Consider the following 23,878-nt stretch of genomic DNA (forward strand, 5'->3'; position numbering starts at 1 on the left):
CATCTTGGTACTCCTCCTCCGTTAAAAAAAAAAGATTTGGAAGTTACATAAATGCTTGAATAATGTTTAAATTCATTTTTGGTACGTGTATTATATTACATACACCTTAATGCATAGTTTTAAATTGTATAATGTTAGCTAAACATTAAAAACAAATATATATATATATACAGTACATTTCAAAAGTTTGGACACACCAACTCATTCAAGGGTTTTTCTTTATTTGTTAAACTATTTTCTACATTGTAGAATAATAGTGAAGACATCAAAACTATGAAATAACACATATGGAATCATGTAGTAACCAAAAAAAGTGTTATATAAATCAAATATATTTTATATTTGAGATTCTTCAAAGTAGCCAACATTTGTCTTGATGACAGCGTTGCACACTCTTGGCATTCTCTCAACCAGCTTCATGAGGTAGTCACCTGGAATGCATTTCAATTAACAGATGTGCCTTGTTAAAAGTTAATTTGTGCAATTTCTTTCCTTCTTAATGCGTTTGAGCTAATCAGTTGTGTTGTGACAAGGTATGGGTGGTATACAGAAGATAGCCCTGTTTGGTAAAAGACCAAGCCCATATTACGGCAAGAAAAGCTCAAATAAGCAAAGAGAAATGAGAGACCATCATTACTTTAAGACATGAAGGTCAGTCAATCTGGAAAATTTGAAGACCTTAGAAAGTTTCTTCAAATGAAGTTGCAAAACCCATCAAGCGCTATGATGAAACTGGCTCTCTGAGGACCGCCTCAAGAAAGGAAGACCCAGAGTTACTTCTGCTGCAGAAGATAAGTTCACTAGAGTTACCAATCTCAGAAAATGCAGCCCAAATAAATGCTGTCACAAAGTTCAAGTAACAGATACATCTCAACATCAACTGTTCAAAGGAGACTGCGTGAATCAGGCCTTAATGGTCGAATTGCTGCAAAGAAACCACTGCTCAAGGACACCAATAAGAAGAAGAAGAGACTTGCTTGAGCCAAGAAACACGGGCAAAGGATATTAGACCAATGGAAATCTGTCCTTTGGTCTGATGAGTCCAAATTTGTGATTTGTGGTTCCAAACTCTGTCTCTTTGTGAAACGCAGAGTAGGTGAACAGATGATCTCCGGCATGTGTAGTTCCCAACATGAAGCATGGAGGAGTTGTGATGGTGTGGGAGTGTTTGCTGGTGACACTGTCAGTGATGTATTTAGAATTCAAGGCACACTTAACCTGCTTGGCTGACCTGGCCTCCACAATCACCTGACCTCAACCCAATTCAGACGGTTTGGCATGAGTTGGACTGCAAAGTGAAGGAAAAGCAGCCAACAAGTACTCAGCATATGTGGGAAATCCTTCAAGATTGTTGGAAAATCATTCCAGTTGAAGCTGGTTGAGAGAATGCCAAGAGTGTGCAAAGCTGTCATCAAGGAAAGGGTGGCTACTTGAAAGAATATAAAATATACTTTTTTTGGTTACTACATGATTCCATATGTGTTATTTCATAGATTTGATTTCTTCACTATTATTGTACAATGCAGAAAAAAATAAACCCTTGAAAGAGTAGGTGTGTCCAAACTTTTGACTGGTACTGATAGAGCATGCGCTCCTCAGTTGAGACCACAACCAACGCGCTAAAAGCTTCAATGTGTTAATACTTCAGTTTAGCGAGAGTGGTGAGGAATTTGGTGAGGCAAAATACATGTATAAACCCTCGACAAAATGCATGTGATAGTTTGTCTAGGTAGCAAAACGTTCCAGTGGAATTGCATGGACATATACTTTCTTATTGTGGAGAATTCGGTCCTTGAATCATGTTTTACCTTAGCCCATAGGCCAGCAGATGACGATATTGAGTCGTTTCATCATACCATCCAAAGGCAGTTTATGAAACGTGAATGAAACTGTGTATGATGTGAAACCATCCAAAGGTAAGATGAAATGGCTCAATATCGCCATCTGGTGGCCTTTAGGCTAGGTAGACCATCATGCGAAAAACGCTCGTGAATGCTGCAAATGTCGAAGTCGTTCTAAAAAAGTAATCCTTCAATTTGGATATGACCATTTTACAATTGTGAAATGTATATTCATGTTGTGGATATTCATATTTAATTAATTTGATCGAGCCTACTACATTATTTTCGTCTGTAGCCCACTCTTCATCCATGCAACATCAGATCTCTATTTTATCTGATCACAATTCTTCTGAATTGAAAATAACTCACAGGGAACACATCTAACCCAAATGTAAGGATACGCTTGAATGAATTAAATATGTTTATTACCATTCAAATTGCATACTCGAGTCATCCGGTCCCAATCATCAGAGTTGTAAGCGATTACATGTATTCTTTAACGTTCATTATTTGTCCGGTCCATAAGTTCCCCATATCATGATCTGAGTCAAAATGGAATTGTTCTGTCTTCTCTAGCAGTTGCCTCTCAATGTTTCCAGACATCAGGGGAGATGCAACTTCTCCAAACAACTAGATACATACTGCTTTACTCGCCTGTTGCTAATAGCGCCATCCTCTGGGCAGTCATTGCTCAAACACACATGCCGGAGAATTCTGGTCTTTTCCATCATTTTCTCTATGTTCATGATTTGACATTTGTCTTACCATGATGTCTGCTAAAAATGAAGACACGAGTTGCATCGTACTGCTTTCTCCATTATATACATTTTCTAATTTCAAATCAATCAAATCAAATTGTATTCGTCATGCTTTCGTAAACAACAGGTGTCAACTAACAGTGAACTGCTCACTTACGGCCCCTTTCCAACAATGCAGAGAAAATAGCCTACTCATGTTCCATTCAAACAAAATCAACATATTCCACATCTTGTTTATATCATCATTATAACTAAATCAGCAGTAGTGTCACCATTAGGACACAAAAAAGGCCCTCTTGTTGAGGTAAAACCACGCAAAATGATTTCTTTCTATAGACATGCATGTGTATTAAGGATAGACAGGATCAAAGACTGTGGAAGTAAACTCTGTAGCCAATCTCCCAACACAGTTTCCGTGGCCTGGAACTGAACCATTACTCTAACACATCAGCTATTCTTTCTCAATCTCACTAGCCAAAAAAAGACGTGTTGCCTGTTATCTTTTCGGAGGCCTTCTGCCCTGCGTCTCTGTCCAAAGGGTTCTGGTGGGAGCAGGTGGTTGGAAAGGCCATGGTGGGGCCTGCTGGGCCAGGCCTGACAGACGCTATCAGGACGCCTCTGGCCCCTGAGTGACAGGCACCCCTTGTGACTGTGCTGCCCTATAAGGACACATGTGGTTTACGGCGACAGACCCCTCACAGCTCTCACTATCACCCTCACCCTACTGGTACTTTCTTTAGCCCCCCCCCCCCCCCCCCCCCCCCCTTACTCTATACTGTAGTGGGACTGGGCATTCCTTCTGGAAGCTTCTGAATGGGAGCTTCGAGAAAGCGCCTCTTGTATAAAAAGACAGGAGCAGGCCCAGGGGTCCTCAGATACAGCGAGTGAGAGGACATTCACCTGAATCCATAGAGGATTAGGACCAGTGAAATACAGAGATTTAAATACTAGATTAATCTGCAAAGGAACAGCAGAGACGCTCTGAGATTCAATCTACAGTGATCAGAAAACGCCAAGTGAAGCACAGGAGCACATTCTTATCTAGTCAAGGTAAGAGGGAGAGGGAGATAGATGAAAGGCAAACCAAATGAATAGCTACTTGCAACTCGGGAGTGTAAGGAAGGTCAATAGAAAATATTCTGGATATACATTATGCATTCATTTTATAAAGGTGAAAGACCAGCAGGAAACAAGCAGCCTACAGTATGTTGGTACTCCATACGGAATAATGTATACCGGGGAAGAATTGAACCGTATTCATCTGAAATAGCATTAAATCAGTGGGGAGAATTTAACAGACCGTTTTCCTGGGTCTGGTAGAACCCTTTGTGTGAGCATGCTAGGAGATGAGCACATGGAATATGACCCTGGTTAGAGGGAGAGAGAGACATGGCAGCTGAAGAGAAGGACGAGAAGAGAGGCTTGGCAGTCGGCACAGAGAACAATTACAATCAAGTTACCTATAACAAGTTATTAAAGAATGCATTTATCAGACCTCAAAGTGTCTTAGACCAGAACCTATAAGATGAATATAGTCAGTTTGAAGCGAAGGGCAATGATGGATTCATAGATGCATTGATCTGGGAAAAGTAGTTTTATGAAGCCTTGATCATTTTTATGGACAAGATGCTGCTTTAGGAAAAAGTGTCTTCAATTGGGAAGAATGTTAATGGCATTTGATGAATACTTCTCAATATATCAGTGCTTTAAAACAATCAGGACTTTTAAGAGCAACTATAATAGTTTTGCTGAAATTAAATAACACACAAAACCCTATAGTAGAGAGGACAATTCCATGCTGAAGACATAATAAAACTCAACATTTCTCTATTCAAGACAAAAGTCTTACATCATCTTAGTCACATTCACATGGCACCACTACAGCTGTTGGCAAGGGGGTGTGAAGATTCTGTAAACTCCACCCTATTTTCAAATGGCAGAGGCCTTGATTGACAGATGGTGCCTGTGCAACAGGAGCCTCCAATGGAGGGCTGTATAACAGCTGCCTTTCTTCCTCAGCACTTCTATCTCTCATTGCCATGTGGCTGACTAGACTTGAGGCTTTCTAGAAAAAATCAGGTGTCTCCAGATGTTAAAAGCTTTAAATAGGCAACATTTCCTGCAATGACTATTTGTAAGCTACTATAAGTTTTATTTTCTTCAATTGCGCTGAAGCAAGACTTATTGAAAAATGCAGCAAAAAGCCTAAAGTGCTTTTAAAAAGCATGTCTTCTGAATAGCCTTAATACAAGGATATTCAGCCATTCATAGGATAATAAAAGTACAATTAAAGATCTTTCAATGTCTGCCATTTTGTTTCTCTAGATGCCAGAGATTGCCAGCCACACCATGGAGGAGGAAGTGGAGACCTTTGCCTTCCAGGCTGAGATCGCCCAGCTGATGTCGCTGATCATCAACACCTTCTACTCCAACAAAGAGATCTTCCTTAGGGAGCTCATCTCCAACTCCTCAGATGTGAGTAGATTAATCATAACGCTGAATTGTCCCATGTAACATTTTACCTTAGTAACCAACCACTCATACACTGCACTCTGAGCCAATAGAGAAAACAAGTTATAGCTCAGAGTTAGCATGCTAACCACCTTGTTAAAGTAGCTCAAGCTATCAACCAAGATACTTCTTTTTACCATTGTGACCTCTTTTTTTCATGTTCTGACAGGCTTTGGACAAGATCAGATACGAGAGCTTGACAGATCCCACCAAATTGGATTCCTGCAAGGACCTAAAGATCGAGGTCACCCCTGACCTGCGCACTCGCACCCTGACCCTGGTTGACACCGGCATCGGCATGACCAAGGCCGACTTGATAAACAACCTTGGAACCATCGCCAAGTCTGGCACCAAGGCCTTCATGGAGGCCCTGCAGGCTGGAGCTGACATCTCTATGATCGGGCAGTTCGGTGTGGGTTTCTACTCCGCCTACCTGGTGGCTGAGAGGGTGACTGTCATCACCAAGCACAACGATGATGAGCAGTACATCTGGGAGTCTGCAGCTGGTGGCTCCTTCACTGTCAAAGTTGACACTGGTAAGCCTTTTCAACAGTATTGATTAATGTGCTACCACAAACACATTTTTCCAATACAACACTATAAACCCTCTTCCTGCATAACTTGAATCTGCTGTGCAACAATGTCATTCTAAAGGTAGTAAGCCTAGATCCAATGTGTGAGTCTGATTTGTCCGACCTGAAGGTGAGTCCATTGGCCGTGGCACCAAAGTGATCCTGCACATGAAGGAGGACCAGTTTGAATACTGTGAGGAGAAGCGCGTCAAGGAGGTTGTGAAGAAGCACTCCCAGTTCATTGGCTACCCCATCACACTCTATGTAAGTTCTAATAGAGCTCTATATTTCTTTAGTCGTAACAAAATATTGGTGAGATTAACTGAAATATACTGTATAAACTAGGAAAGTAACCTTTCAATAATAGTGGACCCAAACATTGCTCCCTATAGTAGGCAATTTCTTAAAACGTTTTAATAACATGAACATTTTCATCAAGGTGGAGAAGTCTAGAGAGAAGGAGGTGGACCTTGAGGAGGGAGAAAAGGATGAGGAGGCTGATAAAGATGCTGCAGCTGAGGACAAAGACAAGCCCAAGATCGAGGACGTCGGCTCTGATGAGGACGAGGACACCAAGGACAGCAAGAACAAGAGGAAGAAGAAGGTCAAGGAGAAGTACATCGACGCAGAGGAGCTGAACAAGACCAAGCCTATCTGGACCCGTAACCCTGATGACATCACCAATGAGGAGTACGGAGAGTTCTACAAGAGTCTGACCAACGACTGGGAGGACCACCTGGCTATCAAGGTGAGTCTATGATAGCAACCCGAAAACTCAACCCTTATGGGTTTATCTTGATCCAACCTATGAATTAATATATTATTAGGACTGTATGAGTCAATGTTTATCTTTTTATTCCCACAGCACTTCTCAGTGGAGGGCCAGCTGGAGTTCCGCGCTCTCCTCTTTGTACCCAGGAGGGCTTCCTTTGACCTCTTTGAGAACAAGAAGAAGAAGAACAACATCAAGCTGTATGTGCGCAGGGTCTTCATCATGGATAACTGTGACGAGCTGATGCCAGAGTATCTCAGTGAGTACTGTTCCTTAAACCTTTCATGGATACCTCCTGAGCACCTACCTCAATCAGGACTTCAAATAAAGCTGTAAGTAAGATGTCTGACCAATTGTCTCGGTCGTTCTCTCCAGACTTCATCAAGGGTGTGGTGGACTCTGAGGATCTCCCCCTGAACATCTCCAGAGAGATGCTGCAGCAGAGCAAGATCCTCAAGGTGATCCGCAAGAACCTGGTCAAGAAGTGTATAGAGCTTTTCATCGAGCTCTCAGAGGACAAGGACAATTACAAGAAGTTCTACGAGCAGTTCTCTAAGAACATCAAGGTACGCTCTTCCTCACTTTGAAATGGCTTTTCCAAGGTACTACAGATTTTCTCCCAAACTTCTCCTTCTCTTTTTGAGGGAGCTTTAGCTTTAACATCTTCCATCGTTGTGTGCCTTTTAGCTGGGAATCCATGAGGACTCTCAGAACCGCAAGAAATTGTCAGACATGCTGCGCTACTACACCTCCAACTCCGGTGATGAAATGGTTTCCTTGAAGGACTACGTTTCCCGCATGAAGGACACCCAGAAACACATCTACTACATTACTGGTGAGCTTCCCTACATTTTTTCTCTCTATTATTTTTCCTTTGTTAAATCAATGTTACATTGAAAACTTGAGAAAGAAGCAGGGCAATCCAAATGTTAATAACTGTGTATCCTCTTCTAGGTGAGACCAAGGAACAGGTCGCCAACTCTTCCTTTGTGGAGCGCCTCCGCAAGGCCGGCCTGGAAGTGATCTACATGATTGAGCCCATTGATGAGTACTGTGTCCAGCAGCTGAAGGAGTATGATGGCAAGAACCTAGTCTCTGTGACCAAGGAGGGTCTGGAGCTGCCTGAGGATGAGGATGAGAAAAAGAAACAGGAGGAGCTGAATTCTAAATTTGAGAACCTCTGCAAGATTATGAAGGACATCCTGGACAAGAAAATTGAGAAGGTACAAGCACAATTTACCTGAACCTAATCCCTCTGCAAAGTGTCTTCACCTTTTAATATCAGACCACTTACAACAATCGTCACTATGACTACTAATCATCTGTTTTCAATATTGACAGGTTTCAGTGTCCAACCGCCTGGTCTCCTCCCCCTGCTGCATCGTGACCAGCACCTATGGGTGGACAGCCAACATGGAGAGGATCATGAAATCTCAAGCTCTCAGAGACAACTCCACCATGGGCTACATGACAGCCAAAAAGCACCTGGAGATCAACCCAACCCACCCTATTGTCGAGACTCTGAGAGAGAAAGCTGAGGCCGACAAGAACGACAAAGCCGTGAAGGACCTGGTTATCTTGCTATTCGAGACTGCTCTGATGTCTTCTGGATTCACACTGGACGACCCTCAGACCCACGCAAATCGCATCTACAGGATGATCAAGCTTGGCCTGGGTGAGTTGATCAAGCTTATTCGCCCTCAGCTTTTGTCTTGGTTGATGGGATTGAAAGTCTCCTCCTAGAGCAATATACAGACAGGGCTGCAAACACCAAGTAACTGACAGAAATATCATGGTAGTACAATGGTAAGGAATATGGCTTTTGCTTTTTCCATACTTTGGCTGTCTGAATAGCAGTTAGTACACCAACTGAAGATGGTTTTCTAATGTAGGCTATTTCTTCCCATCTACAGGCATCGATGATGATGATTCAGCAGTGGAGGACATCCTCCAGCCCAGTGAGGATGACATGCCTGTCCTGGAGGGAGATGATGACACCTCTAGAATGGAGGAAGTTGACTAAAGATATTACAGAAGTACATCATTTTATTTAAGAGCCTTTTAACTCTTTATTTTGTAAGTAATTTTTTTGTTTGTCCCAAATAGACTTTCCAATTTACATTTCCCATGACTGTCAAGCTGTGGAGAAAGTATTGTATTTAATCAATCATAATTAATCACTACCATAATCACATAGTATACCGGCTGCCTATTCATATAGTATACCCTATTCAACTGTACTTTAATAATAGGCTATTTAATGTCAAGTCAACAGGGATTTGACTTGTCTTTTTGTAACTGTGAGCTATTTTCTATGAAAAACGACAAGATTTATAATAAAGATGTATTTAGAAAAATATCTTACATTGTCTCTTTCTGGTTGATGAATCCTCTTTTTCAAATAGTCTGGATTATTGTGATGTCTGGCATGTTTATAATTCAACACAAATTTAATATCTCAGAGATGGATGAATGGACTATTTATTTTGCATCACCTTAGCCTCTCCTAGGTGCTCCCTGTAATGACAGTATTTCACATCTTGTTTTCTTGTGAATTCTTTTGAGTTATCATGATGATGAACATGTCATGATATTGTCGTGGAAATTCAACACAGGGACACTATATTGGTATGTACTGTACCAATGACTGTTTGTTTATATGAAGGTATTAACCCTGATTTTAAAAAAGAAAATACAAAATGAACCCTGATATCGCCACGCCCATAAACCCGCCTTCACAGAATTGAATGCAAGAGGGGCGTGGACAGAGTTCTAGCGTTTGATTGACATTCCATCGCTCCTCTCAGTGCACACACTCATCCTACACACTGTAGAAGCACAGTTTTGGAAGAGTCCAGACGGTTCTAGAAGCTGAGGATTTCTCGAAGACACTCAGCTGGTATAAAACCTTGCCAGTTGTCCTCCTCTCCCCATCTTTGGCGTTAGCTGGCTGGGTTGTGTTTGGTCAGGAACCAACTTCTGAAGAAGAGTACAGGGACATTTCCATCCACAGTAAGGTAAGAAATGAAATAACATTTTCCAACAGTAAGATGAGTGTCACTCTCCAAGTCATACAGTCAGTGGTAGTCCAGTCTATTAACGAAATATATAGATTATATTTCATTTCTTTGCCATCAGAAAAATCCATCCAAAACATTATTTTGTTGCAATGAATTCCATTGTACTTTTCCTAATTACCTTACATTATTTCAGCATAGCCCACCATCCATACGTTTGCATTCATTATGTTATGAAGCTGACCTATAAAACCTGCAGTATATCCCGTCATGGATCTTGACTGTCTGTCACACTTTGATCATTTTCCGAAAATGATTTTCATTCACTTTACTAAACAATAACTATTCATCACGATTTGGATAATATTTATTCAAGTAGGAAATTCATAAATATAAACATAACTAGTTATAATACACAGTCGCGAGGAGGAGATTGCGATATGATAGATAGAAACGGATTATGCGCTGGTAGGTTCTAGAATCATGTTATTTACCGTACCAACCGGCAGGTGGAGCATGTTTGTCCGATGTTACTTCAAGCCACGTGCTTTCGGTCAGATTACACTGAGATTTGACGATGAATGAGTTTTATTTTTTATATATAAGAACTCATTCATCGTCAAAGTAACTGTTGCTTATTAGCGCATCGTCATTATGGCTGGTACTTTCATAGCCTACCAGCAGTGTGGAATGTAGAATATTCGATTATATTATAGTGCGCCTGTTAACAGTAGACAATTATCCATTGATGTAATTTCCTTACAATGAATTTATTTCAGTTTATTTTGTTGAATACTTTGCTCTATGAAATAAGCTATGTAAAATGTAAGAATATACTTATTACATTTTGAGGGAGACATTTGGAAAAGTGTTCATACTTTTAGGGGGGATTATATTTATGACTATGTGGTCGTCTCACCTTGCTATCTTTAGATGAATGCACTAACTGTAAATCACTCTGGATAAGAGCATCTGCTAAATGACTCAAATGTGGCAAGGACCTGTGGCTTCTCTGCTGATGGTTTGCATTTGGTGGATTATGGTCATGAAGTCAATGCAGCTGTGAGGAACAGCGAGGACAGTCTGTCACACACCATCTGTCTGTTTTAAACTATAAATCCCTTACGGAACTCGATGCAGGTGCACGAGCTAGTGCGCACATTAAAGGCCCAGTGCTGTCAAAAACATGATTTCCTGTGTTTTATATATATTTCCACACCGAGATTGGAATAATACTGTGACATTTCGAAAATTATGATAATTCCCTTTTAGTGTAAGAGCGGTTTGAAAAGAACACCTGACATTTTAGCCTGTTTTGGTGGGATGGAGTTTTGGCCTGCCTGGTGACATCACCAGGTGGTAAATTATTTAAGATGCAATATGTAACTTTTTGGGTGACCTGACCAAATGCATATAGAAATGTGAGTTAATGATCTGAAATTTCATTGAAAGCAAGTCTAAGAAGCGGTAGATCTGTTCTATGTGCGCTATTGTTATGCTTCCCTAAAGTTTAGATTTTGCATCGTACTTTTGGTTTTGTACACCAGCTTCAAACAGCATAAAATTGTTATAGAAAATATATTTCACGGCAGTTTAGATTGTACAATGATTCTCGACACTACTTGTTTTGTCACATGAACTGAAATTAGCTGAACTATTTTAATTTTTGCAACCAGGAAATGGTTCAGTGATTTCTACATAGTACACATTTAATAGGCCAATAAGAAAGATACTTCCAAACTTCTCTGCCAATAATGGCTAGTTTTCAGTTTCCCACTCAGACCACTCCCAGACAGTCCTAGCAAAATTCTTGCTTGAGGAAATAACTCTTTGCTAAAAAGCTGTTTTGGGGTGGAGTTGAAAAATGTGTTTTTGACGGTGACGTCAGATTGCACAACTTCGGCTGCACTGACAGTCCAAGGAGTGACGCAACCTGTCAGAAGACAATCTGGTGTGTTGTCTCCTTCTCAGAGTGTGTGTCTGTCTCCACAGATGCCAGAAGCCCATGACGCTCCGATGGAGGAGGAGGCAGAGACCTTTGCCTTCCAGGCTGAGATCGCCCAGCTGATGTCGCTGATCATCAACACATTCTACTCCAACAAAGAGATCTTCCTTAGGGAGCTCATCTCCAACTCCTCAGATGTGAGTACTTCAGACACCACAAGCACTTAGACTTCTTGGTAATTTAGTATTATTTGACAATTCATAAAATACACAGGCATTTTACTTACATTCCTAGTTTATTGCGCCACTATTAATATTTGAAGTATCTTTAGATTGTTTAAATTCATATTTTATTAAACACAATAAAATATTGACGTAGCCTGCAGGATACATTTACATATAATTAAGAGTTTTGTTAATCTTGTGCTGAGGTCGGTGTGAAATCAAAATTCAGGTGTATTTAGACCTATTTATTTTCATTCGACTACTAGGCTCTGGACAAAATCCGCTATGAGAGCCTGACAGACCCGACCAAGATGGACTCTGGCAAGGACCTGAAGATCGAGGTCATTCCCAACAAGGAGGAGCGCACCCTGACCCTGGTTGACACCGGCATCGGCATGACCAAGGCCGACCTGATAAACAACCTTGGAACCATCGCCAAGTCTGGCACCAAGGCCTTCATGGAGGCCCTGCAGGCTGGAGCTGACATCTCTATGATCGGGCAGTTCGGTGTGGGTTTCTACTCCGCCTACCTGGTGGCTGAGAGGGTGACTGTCATCACCAAGCACAACGATGATGAGCAGTACATCTGGGAATCCTCTGCTGGCGGATCCTTCACCGTCAAAGTCGACACGTCAGGTAAAGACAGATTATAGTTTTACAGTGAACTGTACCACTTAACTCAATGTTAAGATTATTTTCCTGGTATGGTCTGTCCTAAACGCTGACTTGACTCCCATGTCTCTCTCCAATAGCTGAGTCTATTGGTCGTGGCACCAAGGTGATTCTGTACCTGAAGGATGACCAAACAGAATATTGTGAGGAAAAACGGGTCAAAGAAATCGTGAAGAAGCACTCCCAGTTCATCGGATACCCCATCACACTCTTTGTAAGAACTAGTAGGCGTGAGTGGATTAAATTGTAACTAGTGTGAAATCAACCCCTAATGTAGTGGGAACTGCACTGAGTGATTACTACGTTGTTGGAAGTACATCTCAAGGATCCTTTCAGATTTGCATAAGAGGTCAAGGGAGGGGGTAGGAAGAGATTTCAGATTGGACAAGTAACTGATTGGACGATAAATTGATGCTGATAACATTTTTCACTTTTTTCATTTTTAAATCGAATGTGAAACACAGTGAATGAAATATTTCTGCCAACTACCCCCTAAAAATAACTTCCTGTACACTAACTCTGTCCCCTAACATGCCCATGATCCTCTCTGTTCAGGTGGAGAAGGAGCGCGACAAGGAAGTGAGTGATGATGAGGCGGAGGAGGAGGAGAAGGAGAAGAAAGATGGGGAAGGAGAGGAGGACAAACCTGATATCGAGGACGTAGGCTCGGACGAGGAGGATGACCATGATCATGGCCATGACGGCGCATGTGGGGACAAGAAGAAGAAGAAGACGAAGAAGATCAAGGAGAAGTACATTGACCAGGAGGAGCTGAACAAGACCAAGCCCCTTTGGACTCGTAACCCTGATGACATCACCAACGAGGAGTACGGAGAGTTCTACAAGAGTCTGACCAACGACTGGGAGGAACACCTGGCTGTCAAGGTGAGGATATTCTATTTATATTGGCCAACAGAATATGTTTCCACACTGTTTATTTACAAAGTTTCACTCTGATTTGTAGGTAGTCATAGGTAGTACCAGTATTGGTAAGTTTATAATGCTTGAGCTAATTTCATAATGGCATACAGTATACATGTACATGAAGATTTGTTTTAGTTAGTAGTTGACCTTCTGTTTTCTTCTACAGCACTTCTCAGTGGAGGGCCAGCTGGAGTTCCGTGCCCTGCTCTTTGTGCCTCGCCGTGCGCCCTTTGACCTCTTTGAGAACAAGAAGAAGAAGAACAACATCAAGCTGTACGTCAGGAGGGTCTTCATCATGGACAACTGTGACGATCTGATCCCTGAGTACCTCAGTAAGTCAGACAGAACTGAAGTAGATGCTCACATAGAGCAGGTCTGTGAATGATTAACACAGCTATAATCTCATCTGACCCATATTGTCTCGGTCGTTCTCTCCAGACTTCATCAAGGGTGTGGTGGACTCTGAGGATCTCCCACTGAACATCTCCAGAGAGATGCTGCAGCAGAGCAAGATCCTCAAGGTGATCCGCAAGAACCTGGTCAAGAAGTGTATAGAGCTTTTCACAGAACTCTCAGAGGACAGAGATAACTACAAGAAGTACTATGAGCAGTTCTCCAAGAACATCAAGGTCAGTTTCATACTAATGTGACACTGTAAACATAGTAATAATGGATTATATTATTTATACAGAGCTTTTCACTAGTTTTCTGACAATTGATGTGTAACAGCAGCACCCACCACATGGGTGGTACACGTCAACCGTTTTGTGCCAACATGCTCACCACACATCAGCTATCATCATTGTAACATTACCTTCAAGGTCAGCCTGAACTAAATCTAGGTTGCGACAGTCACCTTGTATCTCATGGTATAATAGGATGTAGGAGACAATCTAGGTGGATACTATGTCATATACCCTGTTCTTTGAAGAATGTTCCACTAACCTTTAACTGGTCGCCACCTGTCTGATCCCCTCGCCATCTTGTCTCCTCTAAACCTGATATAAGCTGCTTAGGGCCCTGTCGCTCAGAGTGCTCCTTACCACCATCTTCTGTCTTGCTGAAGTGGGTTTGCATGACTAGGGTCAGCCTCTATGGCATATTGTTAGTGCTTGCATAAATCTAAACTTGGAATCCAGGGCCTACCTTAAAACAATCTGCAGGGGGCACACCTTTCATGTCCTCCGGAATTATGTGAAATCTGGCTCTATTCTTAAAGGACGTTTACCTTACTGACACAAGGCAACAAACAAGCCCCTTCTAGATATCATATTTGTCAGAACTTTGGGTTACTTCCTGGAAAATGTAAAAGTCTCGTAACGCACCAAGATACTTTCTGGGTGACTTGTTGTTTAACTTAAATCTGTTTTCTTTCCCAGCTGGGTATCCATGAGGACTCTCAGAACCGTAAGAGGCTGTCAGACATGCTGCGCTACTACACCTCAGCCTCAGGGGACGAGATGGTCTCCCTGAAGGACTACGTCACACGCATGAAGGACACCCAGAAACACATCTACTACATCACTGGTGAGGAAACACTCCTCACTGTACAGCCCAGTTCATAGGTTGTCAGATGGTAGGAACTTGTTTGCTCAAGTTGCTTTACCTACTGCATGTTCCAGGCGAGACCAAAGACCAGGTAGCCAACTCCGCGTTCGTGGAGCGCCTTCGCAAGGCTGGCCTGGAGGTGATCTACATGATTGAGCCCATTGATGAGTACTGTGTCCAGCAGCTGAAGGAGTACGATGGCAAGAACCTGGTCTCTGTGACCAAGGAGGGTCTGGAGCTGCCTGAGGATGAGGACATGAAGAAGAGACAAGAAGAGCAGAAGTCTCAGTTTGAGAACCTCTGCAAGATCATGAAGGACATCCTGGAGAAGAAAGTTGAGAAGGTGAGGACGCTTAATCACACTGCTTACAGATATCATGTTGCTGAAGAGGTCCTTTATGATAAGGAAAATGTTTACCTCAAAATGTCACCAATAAACCCCACTTTATTTACAAGCTCACTGACAGTACAACGATTGCCTGATTCAATGCTGTCCTAATCATCCTCCTAATAACCAACCTATTCTACCCCCCCCCCCCCCCCCCCCCCCCCCCCCCTAGGTGACAGTGTCCAACCGCCTGGTCTCCTCCCCCTGCTGCATCGTGACCAGCACCTACGGCTGGACGGCCAACATGGAGAGGATCATGAAGGCCCAGGCCCTGAGGGACAACTCCACCATGGGCTACATGGCTGCCAAGAAACACCTGGAGATCAACCCAGACCACCCCATTGTGGAGACCCTGAGGCAGAAGGCAGAGGCTGATAAGAATGATAAGTCTGTGAAGGACCTGGTCATTCTGCTGTTTGAGACGGCTCTACTGTCCTCTGGGTTCACCTTGGATGACCCTCAGACACACTCCAACCGAATCTACCGGATGATAAAGCTAGGCCTGGGTTAGTTGATTTGCTCAAACAAGGACGATGTTTGTGATCAATTGTAACCCCTTTGCCTGTAGTCCTTTTGTGTTTTCTGATCTGAAGGACCCATGTTGGTGTAATCAATAAGGTCATAGTCTCCATCTAGCCCTCCAGTATACAATACTTAACATTAAGTGGCCTAGATATGAGAGAGAACCTTGTTAAAGCTTCAGTAACTGACCGTGACTCATTCCTCCCCCATTCCCCTGTCTAGGTATTGACGAGGATGAGCTGACCCCTGAGGAGCCAACTTCAGCCCCTATCGAGGACATGCCACCACTGGAGGGAGATGAGGATACATCCAGGATGGAGGAGGTTGACTAGACCAGCTTGCTCAGCTGCTGTGTTACTGTAACTATGTCAGTTAGCTTTGGCACTAGTAGTATTGACAGGATTAATTTGTTTGTTCATAACCCTGGAATGCCCCCCCCCCCCCTTGCCCTCTTACTTGATCCAAAATCCCTTGACCTGCATTGACCACATGCAGTTCAGATTAATTCCCCTAAATGTTAAAATCTTTTGAAGAAAAACAAGAGCCTGTTGACACTTTTATTTATTTTTTTGTATCTTGAATTGTATCAAGCATTTTTGTATTTATTGACATTCCAATGTTCTTTTGTGTGTTGACTGTATGACTTGACTGTAAATATATTCTCGAATTGATACGAACTTCAAATGTTGGGGACCCAAAAAATAAAAGTACCACGTTAACCAATTGCATTGCTTCATTTTGCTATTTGTGTTTTCGAATAAAATGAGCTTTTCTAGCGGTTTAGTTGGATACTGTACAAATACTCAAGTTATAATGGTGTACAGCTTCTTCTGTCAGTAGGGTAAGTTGATTAAAACCATTACATTCAGCATCCTGCCATCAAGGGAAATCAGTTATTTCTTACTTTTACCACTTTTTCTCCTCAATTTCATAGTATCCAATTGGTAGTTAGTCTTGTCTCAAAGCTTCAACTCCCGTGCGGACTCAGGCAAGATGAAGGTCGAGCTGTGTATCCTCTGAAACACAACCCAACCAAGCCGACACTGCTTGACACAATGCCCACTTAACCCAAAAGCCAGCCGCACCAATGTGTCTGAGGAAACACTGCACCTGGCGACCATGTCATTGTGCACTGCGCAAATACACAATGGGATAAGGACAACCTTGCCGGCCTAACCGGGATGACACTGGGCCAATTGTGCGCCACCCCATGAGTCTCCCCGTCGCGGCCAGCTGCGACAGAGCCTGGACTCAAACCCAGAATTTCTAGTGGCACAGATAGCACTGCATTGCAGTGCCTTAGACCACTGCACCACACGGGAGGCCATAAGTATTATTTCTAACAAAGATGTCTACATATCTCAGAATTCATTATAACATTACAGTTTTGAAAACCATAGCTTGTCCAAAAAACTGGTCTCCTGGCACAACTTATCCCAGGACTGGGGTAAGTTGAGCCACGGTACAACATAAGTTAGGCCACCTACACATTTCTGTATTGAATTAAATATTACCACTTTTTAAAATATTATTTATTTCCCTAACTCAATTCAACACAATCACAAGTGCTTTTTTGTCTTAATTTTAACACAGCCTTAACACCTTACACTTTAAACATGGGTCAGGCCCTGTTAACTCATATCCCAAGTGATAATGCCTTGAATTATCCCTTGGAAGAAAACATTTCAATTTGCTCAACTTGCCATTGGCTTACACATTTTCTCAACTTACCCCAAGGCCATTGGCTCAACTTACCCCAAGGCAAACATTTTGACTAAATTAGCCCACAAAGCTACAAGGATGCACTTTCATGCTAGATTTTAACACCTCACATTGAAACTAATAACCCAACTGATGAAAAAAACAACCTTAAAATGATCTACTTTGGTTTAGAGGTTTCATGACACTTGTAAGACATTAATTTGACTTGGTGAAATTTCTTACCACTTTTTCCATGTTTCTTCCTCCACACATTCCATGAAATGACCTCTTAAATATTTGGTCAAATTATTAATTATACATTTTGTGGGTGTCTCAACTTACCCGTTTGGCTCAACTTACCCCACTCTCCCCTACGGTGCTGACAAATACTGCATTACAATCCTTGTCTACGATAACAATTACACAGTTGCATAGCCTATGAATAGACAGCATGAATGGAAGGAGAAGAACTCCATAATCAGAATAAATATGCAACACAACATTATGCACTTTCATGGCATCTGCGTCTACTATGCTATCCCAAACAGACTAACAGAGATAGTTGGCATATTAAACATGAACTGCAATACTAGTACCAGCCACATACTATTAGCTATATGTCTCCAGCAGCTGAAAATTATTTATTTTTTTACAACCATACAAAATAAAAACTGCTATCTACCTGCCATGTTGGAGTAGGAGCCAGATAGACACCCATCCAACTTGACTGATGTCAACCAGCTGCAGTTGTAACGTGTTTTGCCAGCAGGGCGGGTGCCAATGGGTTGGTGCTCCCATGCACACTCGAGCACTGTCTGTTAAAAAAGAGACGTTGAGTCGCCTGACAGTTAGCAGCCTAATATAATCGGCGAGGATAGGCGAAAATGTTCTGATGATGCTTCATCCAGACAAGTTGTGAGACACAAAGTTCTATGGGCAGAGTAGCCCACATTTTGGGAGCATGGAGAGGCCAGAGACAGACAGACTAGTGAATTACAGAAGTTGGGTAGTGGAGAAAAGCCACTAGTGAATGCTCTGCAAGCAGTACAGTGGGTGAAGGCGCGACATGAGCATGGTGAACAGAATGCCATGGAAATGGCAGCGAAGAATGAGAAGAGCTGGCTGCAGCGGGAAGATATGTGTTGATGAAGAATGGCCAAGTACAAACTGTATTCTGTTGTCTCTGATGGCTCAGATTTTTAACCTGATGAGAGTGAGGATGAATGACCTGTGGTGGCAGGTGTGGTGAAGCCTTCCGAGTCCGAGCCTTGCCCCGATGATCATGCAAAGGATGATTCATGCCCAGTGGGAGTGACATTTTTGGAGCAGGTGGATCCCTGCCTTTTGGCTGATCCATATGTAGTCTCAGGCTGGGTAGAAAATAAGTTGTGTACTGTTAAATCTGTGAAGATAGCTCAAAGATGACTTGTGACTTCTGTCCAGAGGTAGCAGGCTCTTCTCATCACACGCCTAGGAACAAGACCTGTGACTTGCTTTGTTCTGCAGAACAGGGCGCCTTTGAAAGGAGTGATTACTGGGTTGGTGTTAAGATGCAGCAACTGAAATGGAAAATTCCCTGTCTGTGACACCCGTCGTTTGGTGCGACACAGACACGGTGGCGAGCATGGTGAAACGGAGAAGACATCATCTATCCTTTTCAGTTTTGAAGCAGTCTTAATCTGATAAACTAATGTTAAGATGTCAGTTATCCCGTGAGAGATTTTGTGCCAAACCCGCTAAGGTGTTTCAGATGCCAAGTTTATGGTCATGTTGCAATAGTGTGTAGGAGGGAGATTCTAAGATGTGAGAAGTGCAGGAGGCCTGGGACAAAGGAATGTGTAGTATTGGTGGAAAAAACTGCCTCAATTGTGAGGGTGCCGATGTTGCTGGGGATCAGAAGTGCCCAGTGCAAGAGAGACAGGTTGAGGTTGCCAGGGTCAGAGTAGAGGAGAATGTGTCATATGCTGAGGCAGTGAAGAGAGCGCAGGATGAATGGTCAAAGGTGAGCAGTAGGCCTAGGCCAATACAGTGATATGAATTTGTGCTTCAGTAAGGTTGGCTTCTTTGCCTTGGTTATCAACTGTACCACAGAAATGGAATGTAAATCACAGAAAATAGATGCAGAGCCCCACATGTTTTGAGCCCCACCTGTTTTGCATGTTATTTTGGCATTAATACGCATCAGTTTGAAAACAATGGATAAATATATATATATTGAGTTAATAAAGTGCTTTCTGTGGTGGAGGGGCAGCCATCTGGAAAATACAGAGCGTAGGGGTTGGTAATCTTCTCTAGTTGAGCCGTGATTGGTTTAGTGTTCCATCACTCATGGGACACTACGTCACCGCCAAATCTACAGGGAGAGCTAGAAAGTTCAAGCCCCCTTGGGTGCTGCCATAGATTTACATTAGAAGTGCCTATCCAAGAAGGGGCAGGATCATTGGCCACAGATAAAATTACTCATATCACATTATATCTACCGTAGCTTTGATTGGACTGATCATGAACAACACTTAGGCTCCCGAGTGGTGCAGTGGTCTAAGGCACAGCATCTCAGTGCTAGAGGTGTCACTACAGACCCTGGTTCAGTTCCAGGCTGTATCACAACCAGACATGATTGTCACTGGAGGCTTTGTGCCATGGAACATCACTACAGGCTCCGGGCCACTGGAGGCCTGGTACATGGAACCGGAACAGGTCTCACTGGACTGGGGAGATGCACTGGAAGCCTGGTGCGTGGCACAGCCACCAGATACACTGGGCCGTAGAGGCGCACTGGAGGTCTCGAGCGTAGAGCTGGCACAACCTGTCCTGGCTGGATGCCCACTTCCCACAGAGCGCACCACAATTATTTTTATTTAAAAAAAAACACTTGAACAAAGTAACAACGCGAACAGGTAACAGAGACAAAACAAAAAATAACTACCCACAAAACACAGGTGGGAAAAAGGCTACCTAAGTATGATTCACAATCAGAGACAGAGATGAAGACAGGAGGTGAAATGGAAGTGAATGAGGGGGAAGTATCGGAGGTGGTAGGTGCGGTAAAGTTATGGAGATCGAGGTATGCACCGAGGATCAGGATGAAGAAGAGTCTGTTACAGTAGAAGTGAAGCTTACAGAAAAAGTGGACTCCTGCCTTTTGGCTGATCCATTTGTGGTTTCACAAGGTGGGCGAAAAAGACTTGGGTCATGTGGAATCGGTGAGGGTAACTAGAAGTGGTTTAGTGATAATTGTGTGTGTTTCTGTTGGGCATAGGAAGAATGCTTTCGGAGTAAAACTAATGGAGGCTAGAAAAGTGAATTGTTTTGTTCTCGAGAAAAGGGAACCAATGAAAGGAGTGATAACTGGGGTAGCAGTAGATATAAACGTTGACCAGCTGAGGGCAAAGATTCCCGGTGTATGTGATGCCTGTTGTTTGATGCGACACAGACAGGGTAGCGAGAGTGGGGAAACAGAAGAGTCATTGTCTGTTCTTTTGAGTTTTGAAGTTGAGTCTTTGCCTGACAAAGTGAAGTTAGGATATATAAGTTATCATGTACGAGCATATGTGCCGAATGCATTAAGACGTTACAGGTGTCAAGCTTATGGACATGTGGCAGCAGTGTGTAGGAGGGAGGGTCCAAGGTGTGAGAAATGTGCAGAAGGGCATGAGACAAAGGAATGTGTAGCATTGCGGAAAGTTGTGGAAATTGTAGGGGCGCCCATTGAGTTGGGAATCAGAAAATTCCCGTGCGAGAGAGGCAGGTTGAGGTTTCCAGGGTTAGAGTAGTGAAGAGAGGCAGTGAAGAAAGTAGAGGAAGGTGGGTTAAGGGGGAGGAGTGGTGAGAGTAGTAAAGATATACCAGTACAGAGGGATAGGCCAAAAAGTGAAATACGTTTCAGTAAGATTGGACTTTTAGCATTTATAAAAATGGTTATTAATTGTACTGCAGGGATGGATCAGAAGTCTCAGAAAATTGAGGTTGTGGTGGCAGCTGCAGAGGTAATTGGGTGTGCGAGACTTGACAGCAGAAGAGTTACAGGATGTGTTAAGTGGTGATGTCTCATCCTTTCAGGGTAATGGCATGAGGTGAGATTATAGAGTATAGTGTGAGAGGGTATTTATTTAGTACTTTTTTTTTTCAAGTAAAGTATAAGGGAGTTGTACTCCAGTCTAGCCGTTAAACCTCATAGATGAAGAAGAAGAAGAAGAAGTTATATCGACTATGTCTGTTTTAGCTCGCTCATTATTGTCTTAATTGAAATTACGGATTGCCTCTTATCCGCTCATAGTTCCCTTATGCCATAGTTTGTACATCTCAATTGTCAGTAGAAACCACATTTGTTTAAGCAAGTCAGCCATATCAGCTATGTTATTTTGAAAGGCAGTAAATGAGGCTGAATGAATAGTTTGGCTGCCAGGCAAGGCTCCTCTGATAGCAAGGATTTACTCCATGGGGCTTAAAATAAAGCTCTGCTGTTGGGACAGCTATATGTAGTCCCTAACAGTGCAATGCATGTTTTGTTTAGTATTGTAGAGTGGCTTTGCTGGCATGCATAAAACATTATTACTTTTTTTCTTCCCACCCCATGCTAATATTGCCACTGGGTGTAGAGGTTTTACTGCAGAAGACATAAGGTTTTAAACACCCTCCCAGGCCGTCAGCCTGGTATAGGATCAGTAAGGGGCGAAGTAGTGAAATGTGGGGGTGATTTTTATTAAATAGTGGTAGGTTACATGGGTGTAGGTTAATTGGTGGTGAAATTCTTTCATTTTTATTTTTGTATCACAAAATATAACGTGATCTACCACACACTACCGCACAGTAGGTGGCGGCATGCACAAACAAAATGTGCGAACGCCATGATACCAAAGAAGAAGAACTGCTAAACGTTGTTAGGCTTTAGCTTCTGGAGAGCGTCAGAGAGGGAACGAGGGCGGCTACATTTTTGCAATGCCGAATAAAGCGAAAAAAGAGAAGGTAAGTTGGCTTGCAAAACCGCAGATACGAGTAGTGGAATGTACAACAACTTGTTTTATGTTTTAAACTACGAACATGCGGCCATCGACTCGACATTTGCAATGTCTCATTATGACTAGCTAATGTTAGCTAGCTATGCTAACTTGGATAGCTACCGTTAGCTGGCTAGTTGCATGTAGCTAGTCAGATTATTTGTAACAAAAAGTACAGTACGATTTGAGGGACATAAACGCATAGCTAACGTTAGCTACAATTTAAAGTGAACTTATTAAAGTTACTAAATAACTTGTTCAACTTCAACAAAACTGTCAAATATTAGCTTTGCTTGGGAATGTAAACATGAAGAAGTGCTAGCGTTTGACATTAGTCAACTTGCTCCCCCCTGTCCCTACACATGACTTAAATGACTTGTTAATAAGGCATGTCTAAAATATGTTTTCTTTACAGGAGTCAAAAGTTGTAAAAACTGGAGGTCAAGAAAACGACCATGAGGTAACTAAACACCTCGCTAGCTCTTGAGAACCTGTCTATGAATGTGCAAGATAAACACTTAACGTTAGCTACTACAGCACCAAAAACTATATATATATATATATATATATATATTGCAAACATTAAGATGCCATTTTGGTCTACCCAAGCAGTGGATATGAACCTGATTCGCATGTAGAGAGGCTGGTTGTCCGTTTCTAAAACATGGTAGCCACTATCCCTTTACTGTGTCAGAATATAAAGAATGCTTGCATAACATTAGCTACTACCATTGTGATCTGAGACCACTTAAGAAGGCTAGCTATGTCAGTTAAAATCAGATGTACTGAAGATGTAGATATGGCCATGAATCCACAGGAACATACACCAGTCAGTGATTAAGCCCTCATAGAAACAGTTTGCCCTCCTCTCTCTCTCTCTGGGGGTGTAATCCAGGGTTATCTATCTGTACTCTGTGTCATCAGCCATGCGGCCGATCTGCTAATGTGCCAGCGTTGTGTCGAATTGAAATCGCTGTATTACTCCCACAACCCAATCCAACCCCTCTGCATACAGCCAGGTTCCGCTCTCCTCTGGGATGCTTGTGGCCACTGGGGTTCTAAGCTTTTGACGTCAGTGGGATGATGACAATGAAACCATGGGAGTCATATTATACAGGCTGGTTCAGGCTTAGTAATACCCTTTGTTTAAGCGCCAGTGGCCTGAGCTGGCACGACCTTCTCATTGTTTGAGCTGGGTTAAACAGGTCGATAGATGCAAGCAGAGAAGTTTGTTGATATTTATTCTGCTTGTTTCTGAACAGCCATGTCTGCCTCTTTGGATACATGTAGCTAGACTTATTTCCTATCTTGTCTCCTGTGTTTTTTGGATGTGTGAACCACACCACTTTCTTACCCAAGGGCCTGACCAGCTGCAGTATGAAGCTAATACAGTATATGAAGCTGACACCGCTATGAAGGTATACAGTTAGGAAGCTAACATATTGGGTAAATTAATCAGCGGGAGAGAAGACCTTCTGTTGTGTCA

General features: G+C 42.6%; 3 protein-coding genes across 4 annotated transcripts in view; all 3 read left to right on the forward strand.

Annotated features, from left to right (window-relative positions):
- The first annotated feature begins 3,371 nt into the window (after nt 1–3,371).
- Nucleotides 3,372–8,811, forward strand: LOC139407315 (heat shock protein HSP 90-alpha 1). The gene is made up of 11 exons (XM_071150997.1): nt 3,372–3,649; nt 4,925–5,074; nt 5,280–5,646; nt 5,813–5,946; nt 6,122–6,430; nt 6,548–6,713; nt 6,830–7,020; nt 7,142–7,289; nt 7,409–7,677; nt 7,796–8,129; nt 8,368–8,811. The coding sequence occupies exons 2-11, from the start codon at nt 4,925–4,927 to the stop codon at nt 8,475–8,477; spliced, it is 2,178 nt and encodes a 725-aa protein (XP_071007098.1). The 5' UTR covers nt 3,372–3,649; the 3' UTR covers nt 8,478–8,811.
- Nucleotides 8,812–9,299: 488 nt separating this feature from the next.
- Nucleotides 9,300–16,417, forward strand: LOC139407316 (heat shock protein HSP 90-alpha-like). The gene is made up of 11 exons (XM_071150998.1): nt 9,300–9,471; nt 11,464–11,613; nt 11,907–12,276; nt 12,393–12,526; nt 12,868–13,197; nt 13,403–13,568; nt 13,675–13,865; nt 14,616–14,763; nt 14,859–15,127; nt 15,345–15,678; nt 15,917–16,417. The coding sequence occupies exons 2-11, from the start codon at nt 11,464–11,466 to the stop codon at nt 16,024–16,026; spliced, it is 2,202 nt and encodes a 733-aa protein (XP_071007099.1). The 5' UTR covers nt 9,300–9,471; the 3' UTR covers nt 16,027–16,417.
- A 5,803-nt stretch (nt 16,418–22,220) lies between these two features.
- LOC139407317 (serine/threonine-protein phosphatase 2A 56 kDa regulatory subunit gamma isoform-like) overlaps nt 22,221–23,878 on the forward strand; it is a 38,609-nt gene continuing 36,951 nt past the window's right edge. The window contains exons 1-2 of one of the 2 annotated variants that reach the window (XM_071150999.1): nt 22,221–22,360; nt 22,808–22,852. In XM_071150999.1, coding sequence (XP_071007100.1) covers nt 22,334–22,360; nt 22,808–22,852 — 72 coding nt within the window. In that variant the 5' untranslated portion in view covers nt 22,221–22,333. The remainder of the gene's footprint in view (nt 22,361–22,807; nt 22,853–23,878) is intronic. The other variant, XM_071151001.1, reaches the window with a different exon arrangement.

The sequence above is a fragment of the Oncorhynchus clarkii genome, chromosome 4 (genome assembly GCF_045791955.1).
Source record: "Oncorhynchus clarkii lewisi isolate Uvic-CL-2024 chromosome 4, UVic_Ocla_1.0, whole genome shotgun sequence".
Classification (NCBI taxonomy): domain Eukaryota; kingdom Metazoa; phylum Chordata; class Actinopteri; order Salmoniformes; family Salmonidae; genus Oncorhynchus; species Oncorhynchus clarkii.